The following is an 18022-nucleotide window of genomic DNA, read 5'->3' on the forward strand; positions in this document are numbered from 1 at the left end:
AGACATGTCCCTGTGGTTTTAATTCTATATAACGCTGTATATAGAATTGGTCATAATATTGACAATCATGTAGGCTAAAAATTGTATGTTTATGACTATGGTCACGATACCAACAGTCATGTAAAACTGGAGGCCCTTGGCTATGATCACTGTATCAGTCAGAGAAAAATTGAGGTCAGGTGAGACTGAATGTCCTATAGCTATGATCGTGGTACTGACAACCATATAAAATTGTAATCTTATGCTTAATAACTGGAATGATGACCTAAACAACAACATTATGAAAATAATGATATATATTTTTCTGACTCATGTTTCAGTGGAAATAAATTTTAACCCCAGCACCTTCTAACTATATCATTTGCAGTGTAAAATGGACCTGGATTTAGAGATCAAAGAGGAACCAGTCTGGCTTGAAGAAACAGGAAATACTTCACTTGTAAGTGTAATTCGAGAAAACTTAATAGCAATTAGAATTTAATCATTTGCAGTAAAATAAGTCTGGCAGGTTACTGTCAATATACCACACCTAAAGCTAAAACTCTGTTATCAGTCAAGTAAGTCTGGCAGGTTACTGTCAGTATACACCATAGCTTAAAGCAAACACCCTGTTAGCAGTCAGTAGGATAGACAGGTTACTGTCAGTATAGCGTAGCTTAAAACATACACCATGTTAACAGTCAGTAAGTCTGGCAGGTTACTGTCAGTATGGTCGAGCTCAAAGCATACACCCTGTTAGCAGTCAGTAAGTCTGTTATGTTACTGTCAGTATAGCATAGCTTAGAGAAAACACCCCGTTAGCAGTCAGTAAGTCCGTCAGGTTACTGTCAATTTAGCATATCTTAAAGTAAACTCCCTGTGAGCAGTCTGTATGTCTCACAGTTTACTGTCAGTATAGCATAAGTCAAGCCTAATACCATATTGGTAGTCAGTAAATCTGGCAGGTAACTCTCATTATAGCATAGCTCATAGCTCATACCCTGTTAGCAGTCAGTAACTCTGGCAGGTTACTCTAAGTATGGCATAGTTTAAAGGTAACACCCTGTCATCAGTCGGTAAGTCTGGTAGGTTTCTGTCAATATAGTGTAGGTCAAAGCTAATACCCTTTTAGTATTCAGTAACTCTGGCAGGTTATTGTCAGTATGGCATATCTTAAAGCAAACACCCTGTTAGTGGTCAATAAGTCGGGCAGATTATTCGCAGTATAGCACAGTTCAAAGCAAACACCCTGTTAACAGTCAGTAACTTTGGAAGGTTACTGTCAGTACAGCGTAGCTCGAAGTAGACACCCTGCTAACAGTCAGTAAGTCTGGCAGGTTACTGTCGTGTAGCATAGCCCAATGCTAACACCCTGTTAGCAGTCAGTAAGTCTGGTAAGTTACTGTCAATACATCATACTTCAAAGCAAATACCCTTTTAGCAGTCAGTAAGTCTGGTAATTTACTGTCAGTATAGCATAACTCAAAGCAAGCACCCTGTTAGCAGTCAGTAACGCTTGCAAGTTACTATCAGTATAGCTTAGGTTAAAGCATACTCCCCATTAGCAGTCAGTAAGTCTGGTAGGTTACTGTCAGTATAGCGTAGCTCAAAGTAAACAACCAGTTAGCAGTCAGTGGTAGGTTACTGCAAGTGTAGTGTAGCTCAAAGCCAACACCCTGATGAAGGCTGAGATTCTATGAAGTGTTTTATTTGTGAAGGAAGTGATTTTCTTCGTCTCTCTTTGCTCTGTACGTTGCTGCACACAGTAGTCTTCTGAGTATTTTTCGTGCAGTTTACTGGTTCTTGATCTTGACAGGGAAAATATGTCTCACTAGTGCAGAGGGTAAAGCCTGCCATTTCCATGTTGATGAGTACGAACCTAGTTTGGTCTAGTGGTATCTGGAGATGTTAATGAATCCCTGCACATGTTGTTATTAATGATAATGATGATGATGATAATTGTTGATGAAAGGGGCCTAACATCTAAGTAATTGGTCCCTGTTGTTATTTATACTGGTATGTAAGTGAACTCCTGTACGACAAGATTCTGACACCTTGGTGGCTTCAAAGACCTTAATTGTGGGTAGAGAGATTTTAAAATAATAATAGTGACTTAACAGGAATAACCTATTACATAAACTGTGACTACTACTTTATAGATGTGATATTGCTTCCCAAGAGTTGCAAAAAGGTAAAAATATGCCATTAATGCATATTGTTGTCAGAATAAGTGTGTGCTGGGAGAGTTCTAATGTAGAGGTAGTTTCATTCCATAACATCTCTGAACACTTGTAATGGCAAGTTGAGAGTGAGTATTGAGCATAACAAACACAGTGTTGATGAAGTGGGTGTTCGCCATGTGTGCTTGGACTGAAGGTAGACTAGTGCTTAACTCATTGGGCCCGAGCCACGGAACCGTTCCGTGTTTCGTCTCGGTGGACCAAACGCCTGATCACGGAACTGTTCCGTTGTCTCATTTTACTACGTAATTCAACTTTCCCTCAAGAGATGGCAGAGTGAGTTGCATTTGTGATTTGTGTAGGGACTCTTTCTTTCCAATTTTATATGCTCTTTGCTTATATATATCGATAGTGTGCTTGGTAATATTAGTTTGAAGTGGGGTATCTCTAGCTTTGAGATTCGCTTGTAAACAAGATGGCTGCCACTATAGAACTGATATTTACCGATATATAACCTCCTTTAGGAATTAATGATGATTAGGAATGTAATTTTTTCAGTGAAATTAGTAGTAAGTTAATATTAGTACTAGTGTGAGCAACACTCCTGAAGAACAAATAGATGTGGAAATCGAAGAGGAAGTGCAAAGAGAAGACTGTGTTACAGCTTAGCAGGCGGGCTGAGTACGGCCCCGTGATGATAAAATGTTTTACAGTATTCCTTGTTCCACAGTTTGTGGTATGAAAGCCTTTTGTTTTCATGTATATTTAAATATTTAATGGTCTTGTAAGTAAGAAATTTCTCACGATATGAAGTGACACTATATTCCCTCCAAAATAATCTCAGCGCCAATGCAGTTTCAATCCAACAAATATGCAGGGCTCAATGGGTTAAACTATCATACCTCAGGAATTTGCAGACATATTAGTGATTCTTTCACTGAATTGGTATGAGTTCCTTTGTGTCTGTACTGGTTGTTCCTTAAAGAATGAAAATTATATGTAATGCGCAAAAGAGACTATTATTTTGGGTCTGATCAGGTATTGTTTTTATCCTCATCTGCTATAGAATTTTCAGTATTCACTGAAGTTATGGCTATTTGACACCTTGAAAACTTAAAGATAGTTAGTTTTGCCTGTAATTTTCAAATATTCCATCAAATAATATTCTATGTCAGTACTACCACTAGTTCTTGAGACAATGTCCATGCTGGTCGAAGGCAGTAATACAAGAGTGCGGTGTCAAAATGGGATCAGGAGGTTAAACGTATTATTATAATATTACTAACATTCTTTAATGAGATTTAGAGATTCAGCATTTAGCATTTTGATTTCAAATTTAGCACTTTGTAGCATCTATAATTCTCAAATTGAGCATTTTGTAGCAAAATTGTTAAAAATAGGCACAATTTGCAAAATACAACATACAACTGTTGGGACTAAAATCATAGTTTAATCACACATTGCTTGTCATTCAGTTTTGGATACACTATAGAAAATAAGACAAACATTAACATAAGACTGCAGGAAGTATTAACACACACATGAATATGCATATTTACATGTATACAAACACAATTTCTAAGTGATTAATACTATTCTGAACGTATTTGTTTATCACAGTACAACAGACCTACAAGGAAGAGAAATTTCAATGATGATTGAAGTATGATTTGCCAATTGTTTGAATGCTGTCCTTCATTCAAGACCACCTTGCAGTTACAATCGTGCTACATCAACACTGTTTGTAGGAACCCAAAGGCACTGCAGTGCTGCCGAGGCAAAGGAAGGAAACTTTAACCAAAATGCCATCAACATTTGAAGAGGGTCAGTGTTTTTTCCCAATTTAATTTTCTGCAGAATCTGTTGGTGATATGCCTCAGAGCCCTCGACAAACTGATCAATTACAAGTAATAAATCTCATTGTAGACCGTATTGGACATCAGATATGAACATTAAAACAAGAATAATAATTAACACCACCTTTCCAATACTTATCTTTCCTTATATTTAGGAAATAAACATTACAACAGGCGTTGTAAGATGGGACATGTTTCGCTTAAGGTAACCCATGAGTGAATTTTTGTGAAAATCGATGAAAAAGTTGAAATTTTGATTTTGACGTTGTAAGATACCCCAGGCCTTCTTCTATCGAAATATTGCATCACCGAACTGCAACCACCATTTTTTATGTCCCTGCAGTGATTTAAATGTCTCGCGGAGCCCACTTCTTCAGTCCATGCATCACTTAGTTTTCATTTACATTTTCGTTGCATTGTGTTTGAATGCAAGAAGCGAGGTTCTACCAGTGGAAAGGACCAGAGAAAGAAGAAGAAGATTGCTAAAGTATCAGCAGAGCAGGAGAAAAAGAAATCTGAGGGCCCCACATATGTACCAGGAGGATTTTAGGGCAGGTAGTGCAGGCAGATCTTTAAGCGCTGTTTTCTCATACTTCAAATTTTCAGTACCTTCCTGCGTATAAAATGTCCCTTGCGTTACAGTTTTTAAGATAGGCAGTTCAAAGTTGCTACATTAGTTCACAGATATATGATGGATTAAAATTGCGAACAGTTTCCTTCTAGGAAAAAAATTACTATTATTCTTTTTCAAATTACTTTTTTTTTGCTGATATTTAAGGAAACATTTATGATTGCATAAATTTATAAAGTTCTAGTAGATTATCTATCATTAGCACATTAAAACCAAAGGTAGTTTTAAAAAGTGCATGTTTGATGAACATCTTGACAAAATATGGAGTTGAAAAAATCAAATTTGCAATACAAGGAACTTTTTCTATGGCATCCCATAAAAATGAAGTAATTTGACCATATCTTCTGCACCATTAAAGCTACTGAATTGAAAACTTATAAACAGTCCTCTGATATCATATTACATCTTTGGTATAAATTTGAAAAATATAGCTTTGATAGTTTAGGACTTTTGAATTTCACTCGTGGGTTACCTTAACAGTCGCAAGCATCATCAGCCGAAAATAAATCTTAGCCTAAAGTTAGGTCAGGGCCCCGAACCTAGTGTCCTTAACATATATAGCACCCTAAGAATCAACATTTATATTTAGAAAATGAAAATAGGCTTAAAACTAGTGTGAAAAAAGCATAGAATGTTACAACATGGCTAAGAGAAAAAAACACAATCGAGTTGAGACAGAGGATAAGAACAGAAAGTACAATACAGAGCTGGTAGTGAAATAATTAAGATCATTAGGATATCATTGTTACCAGTCAGTCAATCAGAATGTTCAAACATAAAAACAAGGTGAAAAATATATAAGAGTGTTTATCATGGCTGAGTTAGAAAACACGTAATCGTGTTGCCAGAGGTTAAAAACATAAGGTACATCACAAAGCTGGCAGTGTTTAATTCCTAAATATAAGGAAAGGTAAGTATTGGAAAGGTGGTGTTAATTATTATTCTTGTTTTAATGTTCAAAACTGATCAATGGTGACAGTTCTAAAATATGGCAACTTATGCTTCAAAGGCACAAGTGATTTGGGTTCCAGAGGACTGTTTTGTCCTGCAACTGCAGGATTAATAAATTGCACATTTCGTTGAAAAACATGGTAGTACCACTGACACGCTTGTGCTTCGAGAGCTTAGTTATGCATTTAAGCATGTATGTATGTATGTATGTATGTATGTATGTATGTATGTATGTATGTTTAGTCCTCAGCCTGAAGGCTGGTTGGATCCTCAACAGCTCTGCCATCAGCTGTCATAGATGGCCTAGGCATCACTGAAGAGGTGTACTAGGGAAATGAGAAGTGAGGTAGTTTCCCGTTGCTTTCCTCGCTGAGCCAGATGTTGCTATTACATATCAGTCTGCCAAGCCCACTGAAATGCATGCACCAAGTGATCCTATGAGCGATATCTTCACACCATTCATAGCAGGGACTGGCTGCAGAAGGAATGGCATTACTAGCATCACTCATACCTCAGTCTCTTTCATTTTGTCGAAGCCAAGGATAAAGCTGAGACAGATCAATGAAAGTAACAAAATTGCTCTAGCCCATACCAGAAGACATAGTGCACTGTAAACACTACGTCCCGCCAGCAAAGGCATCATTTAAGCATACACTGCTTAAATTGCACCTTAATTTACTCTTTCTTTGTACTGTGTTCCAAATATACTTGTTGTTCTGGAGTTGGTGTGACCTTCCTGAATAGAACAGCAAAAACACGTCTGCCTCGGTTGTTCTACATCTCATCTGCGACTACTTCAAAGGGTTTCCCGTCCATTGTAGCATTCACCTTTGCACTTGCTGAATCTCCACAATGTGGAACATAATCTCGCCTAAGGGTACTACCTTGAGGCAGATCTCCTGATCCTGGGACATACCTATGGGGCCAATAAAATTTTGTTGAACATGCTAATAATAATAATAATAATCCACCTAAAAAGAAGCCCAACTGGATAATCTCTGAGGAGGAGAGAAAAATACGAAGCGAGAGAATGAAAAGGTTCTGGGAAGAGAAGAGAAGAAAGGCCAACAAGCCTTAAGTTCTATGTGGTCCACAGTTGGCCAAATTCGGAATAATAATAATAATAATAATAATAATAAAGTTAAGAGGTAAGGACAAATTGGTGTAGTGTTGGTCTAGTGAATCACTGAATAAGTTTTGAAGCTCTTCCTTATAAACTTCCATTTATGTACATGAAAACAAGCCATTATTTTTCATCCTAAATACATACACATACGTACATTATCATTAAAGACTGTTATGCTTTTCAGCGTTCAGTCTGTTAGCCTCTGTGAATTTACTAAACGTCGCCACAATCCTGTATTTGCAAGTAGTGCTGTGGCCTCATTTAGTTCTATACCTCTTATCTTTAAATCGTTAGAAACTGAGTCTAACCATTGTCGTCTTGGTCTCCCTCTACTTCTCTTACCCTCCATAATGTAGTCCATTATGCTCGTAGATAAGCTATCCTCCTCCATTCACCTCACATGATGTCGCCACTGAAGCAGGTTTATGTGTACAGCTTCATCCATAGAGTTCATTCCTAAATTAGCCTTTATCTCCTCATTCCGGGTACCCTCTTGCCATTGTTCCCACTTGTTTGTACCAGCAATCGTAGATGATCTATTAAAATGTAACATTTTAAAGTAACATCCACCCATGTTTGTTTGTTTTTTTTGGTAAAAAATTTGAATAACCTAAACTGAAATTCCATGTGGAGTCGTTATATTAGGAAACATGCATCCACGTGGGTTTTGGTCGAAAGTATAAGGGACCTAACCTAAGAATCAATAAGACTGTATTGCAATCATTGATACTTCGAAACTACCATCCACGTGGTTTTTTTCTTTGTGGGGGAGAGGGAAATAGGCGAATTTATGAATATTTCACAGTAAGGTAGGCTATACCACTCAAGATGGTGTAAGTGTATTTGAACCCTTTTGCTCTCAGGCTATTTTCACCAGTCAAGACCGAAACACATCATTTCTCATGATTATGCATGTTAAGGGGACTTGGGACACATTTTTTTCGGTAAATGGATGAAATTGTCGGAATTTGAATTCTGGCATAAATAAATTATATTAACCTTGCTCTACATAATAAAAGTGGTTTTGTGCTGCTGTGACTATTTTTGACGTAGTTACGGCCGTTTTTAAGTGGCTCTGCACGGTCATTTGATTCTCCACCACGCCCCCTTTTCTCTGTGCGCTCGGCTATCCGTGTCCCTTCTGTTACCATTAATTCCCTCTTTTCAGTAGCATTGAGATGACACAATTTTTGAATTTTGGAATATATACTGCCATCTGTTGGCTATGTTATGAACTACTTCAACCTATAATTTAGTCAACATAAAACTTTATATTTTAGAACATGTTTATAATTATATCCATTCTAGTGACATGTTTGACTTGAAAAATTCTGTGTGTTTATAGAAGTAGTATTTTAATATGTTTGAGAGTTGTAACCAAATGCATATATTTAATAAGTTAGTGGACAGCCTGACATCAGCCTATACACTTCCTTGTTTACTATTGGGTTTGTTTTGGTCAGTTTTGTGAATTGCAAGCAAGGTTGCAGGAAATTGTTAGTGAATATTATATCAAATCATGAGGAAGTAGATCCATCCAATGTAGGTAAACAAGTGCGTGACATTGCTGCATCATTTGACGGAACATGGCACAAGCGTGGCCATACATCTCTCTATGGCATTGGCATAGTGACTGACATTCTGAGTGGATTAGTTATAGATTACCATGTGTTATCTAAATTTTGTCACATGTGTGTTGTAACTGCTCATGAACTGGGTGAAGATTCTCCAGAACATAATGTATGGCTGGAAGGTCATAAAGCATGTGGGGAAATGCTCCAGAATTATGAGGGATCATCTGTAGCAGTGAAAGTATTTGCAGCTGATAATTTATGGATAAGATCAGTGGAAGAATGTGGCATGCGCTACACAACTGTGCTTTTTGATGGGGATGCCAAACCATTTCTCCACCTGTCAAATGATGCAGTATATTGACCAGATGTACAATTGAAAAAAGAAGAGTGCATTAACCATGTTGCAAGAAGGATGGGGACTGATTTGAGGAATTTGGTGAAAGAGTGGAAAGTAAAAGGAACTACACTTGGTGGAAGGGGGCCTGGAAGTTTGAAAGAAGCAACTATTGTGAAGCTCACAAATTATTATAGGCAGGCAATATGTCCAAATATTCCCTCAGTAGATAATATGAAATCTGCAATATATGCCTCACTATACCATTACTCCTCCAGAGATGAAGATCCTAAGCATAAGAAATGCCTCTTAGGACCTGAATCATGGTGCTTCTACAACAAGAGTATCGCAACAGGACAAACCCCTCAAAACCCACAAAAAATGTCAGTTTAATTCACAACTGCAATGCTGCTGAAAATTGTGCCTGTATACCAAAGGCTGGCATCAACAGAACTTCTGTCTAGATGTTGTAGAGGGGCTACTCAAAATTCCAATGAAAGTCTTCATGCATGTATATGGAAAAAGTGCCCAAAAGAGACCTATGTGTCCTCAAAAAGACTTGGAATACCTGTTTCTAATGCAGTTTCAGAATACAACATGTGATGGAGTGCAACACAAGAAATAAAAATCGCTGTAAGGAATTATAAACTTTCACCAGTATCCACCAAACTTGCCACACAGAGATGAAAGAAGAAAATTTGACAGTCAGCGGTCAGTCACCCAACATAAGAAAACAGCCAGGAAAAGACTGAAAATCCTCAAGGTGCACAGGGAGGAAACCAAGAAGAAGAAGGAGGGTAGGAGGTATAATGCTAGTGAATTTTAAGAGATTTGGAAAGGCCATTATGAAAATTTGTAATGGTTTTAGAACTAAAATTCATTTAACTCAAAACACAATTTTTTGTAACCTGCAGTGTTCCATGCGGGTCAAATCTAAACCTATATTTACCAAAGTTGGTGTGTAGCTTCTATGTGACCTAACAAAGAAATTGTAGGATGGATTTTGCATTCTTTTTCAATATACTCATTTTATGAGGCAAAATGTACATAAAATTAGTGGAAAATTACATGAAATAAAATTAAAAATTTGAAACAGGAGTTAATTGATCAACATAGGGTGAATCAAAAATTCCATCCTAGAGTTTTTTTATGTTATAAGGAAGAATCATTTCACAAGTTTTCAAACTCTCAGGTAAAAATCCATCCCGCAGGGAACTTTTTGAATGTTGCCTGTTTTGCGAGTGTCATAAATACAAAGTACACCATATCTCATAAACTAATAAGGATATTCAGCTGAAATTAAGATATATTCTTTCCATAGTAGTCCTACATATTCCATAAAAATTTCATTGTGATTGCTCAAAAATTGTGGAAAATAAGAAAATGTGTCCCAAGTTCCCTTAAAATGTAAAAAAAAAAATTGCCGTATACAGAAATCCCCAGATACAAAATTGAAAAAAATCACAATAGTACACTATTCAATATAGTTTTAGGAAAAAAATATCCCATAATTGTTCATGGCATATTTTACTACCAAAAAATTTGAAAATTAGAAAATATATTACAAAAAATATAAACCGGTTTTCAAATACTAAAAAAGTAATCTGTTCTTTACTGATATTGTTGTTCAGTCATTCTGAAAATAAGAGTATTTAATTCTGTATAACATGATATAATTTTTTTTTGTATTCTTATTTAGTCATGAGTTATAGCACTTGACGTAAAGAACTGTACTCATACCTTCTGGAGTCAAGAATTATGTTTTGGAAAATTTTCCTAATCATCACTACTTGTAAACTTCGAATCACTCTTCTTCCTTATCTGCAGCTTTTCCCATACCTGTGGGATCATGGGTGTGAACTGTGTCGCACATGTGGATTTGGTTCTGTTTTATGGCTGGATGCCCTTGCTGATGCCAACCCTATATGGAGGGATGTAATCACTATTGCGTGTTTCTGTGGTGGTTTGTAGTGTAGTGTGTTGTCTGATTATGAAGAGGAAAGTGTTGGGACAAACACCTAGTCATTGAGTCAGAAGAATTACTCCAAGATGATTAACCCTTTGTTGACAGACGGTACTTTTAAGTACCAAGTTATATTATTGCATGTAAAAGATATAGTTCACTTCAAAATACATAGTTGACCAACGGTACGTTTAAGTTCCATGCTTAAGGATCATGGAACACTTATTTCTAGATTGATCAAACTGTTTGCGTGTTTCATATTTCATCTGTTTATTATCGATGCAGTGTTCCAGATTGAGTCATTCAAGTGTGACAATAGTAGTGCTCATTGGATTGTTATAAACAACAAATAAGGTTCATTATTGGTCCTAAAATGTGCATTATGAAAATGTTTTGTGATTACTGTAGCAATTTGAGTGGATAGATATATACATTTAGTAACATTACCGTAATTGTATCTTGTACTTATAAGTACTGATGGGTAACTAGGCATACTTGCCTATAGTCCAATCATAACCTAATATCTGATTTGTTAGCTCGTGCTATAAGTTTACAACTTATTTTTCAGAGCTTGCGATAACTGCTCACAGGCAAATTTATGTATATGAGAAAGTGTTAAAAGAATTACTGGATATTCCATTGGATAATGATGCCGACACAGACACTGAAAGAGATGGTGAAGAATTTGGACCTGGCGTGAATGGATTTGATCGAGTATTTCTGTAATTTTGGGACATGCTTGATGTGCGGTTTGTCAATGCATACATCATTTATAATGAACTGTTTGAAAAAAATACATTGTTACAGTTTAGGAGATCGGGAGCTTGCGGAATAATGGAAATGAAGACAATGCTACCATCCAAGAGACTGTCAAACATTCCGAAGAGGGCAAGTCCACAACAGCAGCTTATTCACAACAAACATCGTCGTAAAGCATGTGTTACTGTGGCCAAAACATTCGTCTTGCAAATCGTGGAGCACATTTGGTCAAATATTGAAGTACATGAGGCAGATGCGAAGTGTGCTCAAGTAAACAAATTCAATCAAGACCAAATTCTCAGTGTCTTTTTTGTGGCATCTTTCTCTGCTGCAACGAGAAGAACTGTTTTGCTGAATATCATTGTGTAGATTTATAATTTGGTAATTGTTAATGAGAATGCAAAATAATTGAGTGCTGATTCTGATCAGAAAATATAGCTCTTATGACACTGCAAGTCTGATACAATTTTGAGTTTTACCATCTGGTATTTCTTTTTTATTATTTATTTTTATTATTTTATTATTTGTTAACATTTTATTATACAGCTCACAGAGTAAATACAAATTAATAATACAAATATACTTTTGTAGACCAGATATTGTAAATTTTTCATTTTGTTTGGGGTCACCATTACCTTCAGTTACCTCATTGCTTGACGGTACTTATAAGTACCATCCAAAAAATTTCCATAATTTGTTGAGGTAAAATTTTTGAAACATTAACTTACTGCTTTTGAGCTCCCTTGACGAGAATTTTACAGGAATCAATATAAAATATTGAATATTTGTAGCCTTGGGCAACAAAGGGTTAAAATCCCTGACATGGACATGAATCAAACCCGGGCCCTCTGAACCGAAGGCTTCAAAGCTGACCATTCAGCCAATGAGTCGGACAAAAATCCGAATCACTATCGGCTATAAAGTCACTGTCATCGTCTAAAGCATCTAAATAACCCAGAACATCGGAATTATTCAGCCTAGAACTTGGCCCAGCCATTTACAAAAATTAGGCCTACTCGTGGCACGAAAATCTAATAACACGAAATTTTAAACTAAACTTCACATGAGTACACCAATAAATGTTGAATATAAACAAAATATAATAAACAATAAACAACTATTAAAATGGAAAAAATAAAACGAAGGAAAACGCATATTTTGAAGCTTAAAGGGACTTCAGAAGCAGCACATTTCAACTCACCATGTGGTAAACATATGTGGTTTGATAACTTCATTTGTTCCAAATAGATGAGCTTAGTTTCTCTATCTCTCGAGAAAAGTGTAAACTAAATCCAAAAGCTGGTATTGCGGTCTTTTCCTGACATCTGGGAGTCCATTAAGGTACTAATAAAGCCATTCGAACACAGAGCCAGTAGATCGGCACACTGAGTCTTTTAAGCAATACCACTCGAGCCAATAGATCGGCTCGCTGAGCGTATAAGAGTTAAACACAAATATAAATAACGTTGAAAAGTATATCTGAAATCGGCACTTACTTTTCAAGGTTGTCCTGGAAAGCAGGATGGTCCAGCCTGTGGAGGCTGCAGCCACTTCTTCACAGTATCTTCAATGAAGCTTTGCTTCTTGCTTTTTGCTCTTTTTGTCTTTCCATCCATTTCTGCTATTGCCGCTGGATGCTTGATGCCACGCTGTTCAAATGCTGGTTATGAAAAACATCGCTTCTTTAGTTTCTGCTTTTTCAGTGTTTATACAAAACAACTTTCTTCTTCCATTCAAGTCTCTGATTACCAAGTCGGCACATCAATATATTTGTTTCTCTTATATAAAAATGTTGTGATCTGTAACTCTCGGCACGCTGTTTAATCATCACTTCGCTTCTACCCATTGCTACCAGACAATAAATTGCTACCGCACTTTAAAACAGAACTACTACTAACAAAGTGAATGAATGCATGTGCCTGAAAGTGTATTAAGTTTTTTAAATGGTTGTTCTTAGCACTGCTGTTTGGCCGGTGAAAGATATTCCACACATTGAAGGATTTAAGACACCGTAATAATTCTTTCCCCGAAGTTAACAACATATATCTTATTTTTAAGAAAAATGCATCATTGTTAAAAAGATATATGTTTGTTTTACATAAAACTGAGAAATTTGCATCTATTTTGCATAAATTATATAATTTCACATTTTGAAGCGATTTCACATTTTATCACTAATTCAAAATCGCTGAAAGCCACTCGCAGGTGTCATATAATATGAAGGCACATACACTGACAAAGTTTCAACATATTTTGCATTTATTGCAAATGCTAAAAACCACAAACTCTAGTAATATTGTTATTATAACTATGTAAAAATCCTCTTTCTTGTAAAATTAATGTACAAATAAAAAACAACTGTGTAAAAGATGTATAAAATATAGTAGTTTGGATTCTGGTTCCAGTTCTTTTCCGGTTCTTCAATACGACACATTCTTTCTTCATCTGAAGCTTGAATAGAGTAATCAGACATAGAATCCTTGTCACTGCTGTCACTGTTGCTATTGACTATGAAGCAGAGACATTGAATTTCTGGCTCCAGTAAAGGTTTATTTTTCATGTATTCTTTTTCAACTTCTTTCATGTGATGATGCACTGGACCCCCATTTCTGAAAAATCACTGTTCACAAAGCTGCCACACTTCATTTAGCTAGAACATTAATTTTTTTGGGTGACCAATTTACTGTTAAGATCAGGGTGTTGGCTGGTAAACTAAGTGCAGTGTGACAATGCTTATTTAACATTTGATATAACATGCACTTTTGAAGCTTGATTTGTGGCATTTGATTAGTTCATAAAGTTCAGACTTATACATATCATTTGTAAATGGAATTTTGATTTGCATCACCAATCCTTCCTATCTTTTTTTCTTTGTGTGAGATGTTGGGGCTTACCAATTTCTACATTGTGGTAAGATGAATTATCTACAATTAAAACTGAGTTAGGTGGCAAATTAGGAAGAATCTTCTGTTTATCCATTGTTGGTAGTAGGTAGAATTCATCGCACTATGGTAGTCAATTGTTTTTATGTTCAATTTAAAGATAAGAAGTGTGTTTGGAATGAAACTAGTTTCTCCTCTAGCATACATCGGATGTCCCTTAGATACTGGACTTTTGAGGCCTTCAGTATTGTCTTCAGCCCATGCATTTTTAGTGGTTTGCGAACTGTGAATATACATTTCATCACTCTACACAAATGGTTTACCCTCTTGCTGAAATCTTATGATAGTTGAAGAAAAAAAATTCTTGCCTTTTTTTGTACCATTCCTCTCTGTCTACAGTCTTCTTTCACCAAAATCCTATTTTCTTGATCATTTTCATTAGGCCAACACAGTTAAATAGAGTCATCATCAGACACAGATGTCACTGCTGTGATTTGCTATTGGCTATTGCCATTGCTTCATACTGGATTATCTCACACAATTTGGGAAGTAAGATTTCTGACAGTAGGCACTTCTTTGTCATTGATATACAACTAATTTATTGTTCAGCTCACACACATATCAAAGTCATCCAAATCTGTACATGGTTGAGGTCTATTTTTGTTTTTGTTTGGTTTCCTGAAGCTCTCTGAAGTTCCAGCTTCAATATTATTAATTAGTTTTTAATCATCTTAATCCTTTATAGGGCAAAAGGGTGAGGCACTTAAGAAAAAAGAAGAAACTTGGCTATTATTCATGTTTTGCCATGATATGAACAGAAACTTTTCGAAAATTCTCAAATGGTGAGGTTTTGGGGTGGTAAATTATTATACCAATGCCCATTTCTGTCAACCATATACCTCAAATAGGCAGTGGTATAATAATTGCCCACCTCAAACAAAAATAAATATTACAAGCATTTAGCGCTTGCTTGTCATTGATCACAAGCAATATATTGTACCAGTGGTTTCTGATAGCTTCTACAGAATAGGGCTTACCAGTTCGTTTACACAAACTTTATGTAGGATGCTAATCAGTTCTTTATGTCACATGTTCAGTACATTAGAAATTTTAAACATTTAGGAATTTATCATTATTTCCGTATGAGACATATTTTGCCGTTCTTTGAGGGCATCATCAGTCATAGTACTACCTCAAGTCATAAATCAGGTACCTGATTTGTAATTAAATTGTAAATACTAAGATTGTAGATTATAGATTATAAGATTATAGATTATATATAATATATAGATAACAATATATCAGCCGTTGGCTGTAAATGATCAGTAGTGAAGGATAACAGTGTCGAAATGTTAGGGTATGTCCTACGAAGGATAACTTAATATATTAACATGGGCCAGTTTAAGGGAAAGATAAGTGACTTGCACTAATAAGTAAGACCACAGGGTATTTGACCGTGTCCAGCAGCATTGGTCCATATGAAGTATTGACGTTACATTATCAGAAATGTTGGTAAGTGTTACTAAAATTTCATTAAGAAACAGTGTTCGTTGAGAAAACAATGTTCATTAATATATGGAGTTAAAAGGGGGTTATATTAACTTATTTATACACACAGTAGTTGGCACCAATGCGTAAAACCACAGGGTATTTTAGCAGGGTCCAGCAGTGGTGGTCCGAAGAATCATTGATGCTACTCTAATAGAAAATCTTAGAAAATTATAAAGTATATATATATATATATATAGATATTTACATGGAATTGGGGAGTAAGGGTACAAAGTGTCTGGCACCATGTTCATGACAATAATCACTGCCGTCGGTTGACGATTACAGTTTGACAGGGCACCTACACAGTGATATTTGCATTATTCTATAGAACATTGGGAAATTACAAGCTTATAATACATATTTACAAGGGAGCAGTTTGGGGAGAAAGGATACAAAATGTCTGGCACCAATGTGCATCACAAGTTTTTTGCCGTTAGTTGATGATTGCAGTATTAACAAGGTAACTACACAGTAATATGCAGTGTGGTTTGACCTCAGTTCACAATTATTGGAATGCTAGGAAAAATATTCCAACATTTTTAAGATTGCCAAATGAGGTTCATTAGGCAATAGTCATACTGGAAACTGTCTGGTTGAAGTCCCGGGTTCGTGAATATGGCTCCATAAGCAACGGTGAATTTGGCTGGCGTGGAAAGAAACTATTTCACTTGTTTGGATGTCGTAATGTTTAGGCATAATTTCGGTGTAGTCGAAACGAAAGGTCGCTGAGAACACGATGCATTGTGAATGGCAACAATGACGGGAGTTATTTCTTGATAATTGTATTTTCAGGGAACTGTTGCGGGGTTACAATATTTCACTTTTGAGTTTTGTTAACTTATTGATAACTGTGAATGCTATGTGAAAAATACCAGCGTGGGAATGTTGATGAGACTTTAAACTGATATATTGCTGTTAATGAAAATGTGAAGAACATCAGGATGAAGTTTTTGTTTTTGTGATGCTGGTCTAGTGAAGTAGAATGGAGTTGCTCTCGGCATAAGCCACAGTGGAGGGATTAAACGAGAAAGTACACTACTAGTGAGTGTACTAGGCTAGGATGAGACATCTTCATTTCTGTTTGTGAAGTGGAGCTGCAGTGGCACGCCATATTGGTGCTGGTACATGCTGGATTCTAGCGTGTTGTTAAAAGCTGTGGTGGATGGAGTTAAAGTTATCTGTAATCGAGAAGTTATTATTAAATTGGTGTTTAAAGAAAAGATCTAGGTAAGTAAAGAAGAGTAAATGTTAGTGTTACCCGATGTGCCGCTGAGAAGCTACTTGTTCGTGAGTGTTGACTGACAATGAAGGATGCTCAGTCTGTATTCTGCGCATGTGTTTGTGTGTTTGGCGGCGATGGGGGATGGGGGAGCATTTGGGAGGGAGGACCATGGGCAAAGTTCGTGCACAGAGGAGAATTAATGGAAAGGTGGGAGGCAGAGTGGAGGGGTAAGCTTGTAATACGTTGGGAGTTTTGGTTGATATGGCATTGAGTTGGAAAAAGAAGGTGGGGGGTGGGGAGTGAATGGTCTCAAAAATGATGTGTATAGTGTTGATGTCTTTTTTCTATTGCAGTTGAGATGTTATTTATTTATTTGTGTTGGGTGTTGTGTTTTTGAAGGTCTTGTGGTTTTTACTTCTCGTATGAGGTCATAATGGAGGGGGAAGTGCTTGGGATGGAGTAGTTATGGGCTTGCTATCATTACGTAGGGGTAAATTGGTGGGAATGGGGGAAGTAGGGGGAGGGGTTGTCTGTCAACATGTTGGGAGAGTTAGTTGATGTGGTATTAAATATTTTAGAAAGGTTGTAGTCTTGAAAATTCATTTTTTGAAACAAAGTGGGAATTCGATCACAAAAGGAGCTTTATACAGTGGTGGTCAAAATGATAGAGCCACCTGGCAAAGGTTTGGAATAAAGTGCAGATTTATTACTAGACATGTTTGTACTATGATGGAAACAAAATGTTACGTTGTACAGGAACCATTATAACAGAGTCACATTGTAGCACAGTCAGTTATATAGATAACACAACTCAAACTAATCATTAATATTAAAAAGAATACCAGACCACAGGGTCAAAAAAATAGAGCCAGTTGACACAATATTTTGTACTTGATCTCAGTCTTATGAAATTTACAGGAACAGTCGTTTTTGCACAGGAGTGCATTAGTACTTCGTGGGGTAACCCTTATTTTTGAGGATTGCCCTGCACCTCTTATCCATAGAGTCGACTGA

The 18022-nt window shown here is 36.4% G+C and overlaps 1 protein-coding gene across 1 annotated transcript in view; it reads left to right on the plus strand.

Moving 5' to 3' along the window:
* The first annotated feature begins 326 nt into the window (after positions 1 to 326).
* Positions 327 to 18022, plus strand: part of LOC137498988 (zinc finger protein OZF-like) — a 59279-nt gene continuing 41583 nt past the window's right edge. The window contains exon 1 of the mRNA XM_068226971.1: positions 327 to 439. Coding sequence (XP_068083072.1) covers positions 374 to 439 — 66 coding nt within the window. The 5' untranslated portion in view covers positions 327 to 373. The remainder of the gene's footprint in view (positions 440 to 18022) is intronic.

Source organism: Anabrus simplex, chromosome 3 (assembly GCF_040414725.1).
Source record: "Anabrus simplex isolate iqAnaSimp1 chromosome 3, ASM4041472v1, whole genome shotgun sequence".
Classification (NCBI taxonomy): domain Eukaryota; kingdom Metazoa; phylum Arthropoda; class Insecta; order Orthoptera; family Tettigoniidae; genus Anabrus; species Anabrus simplex.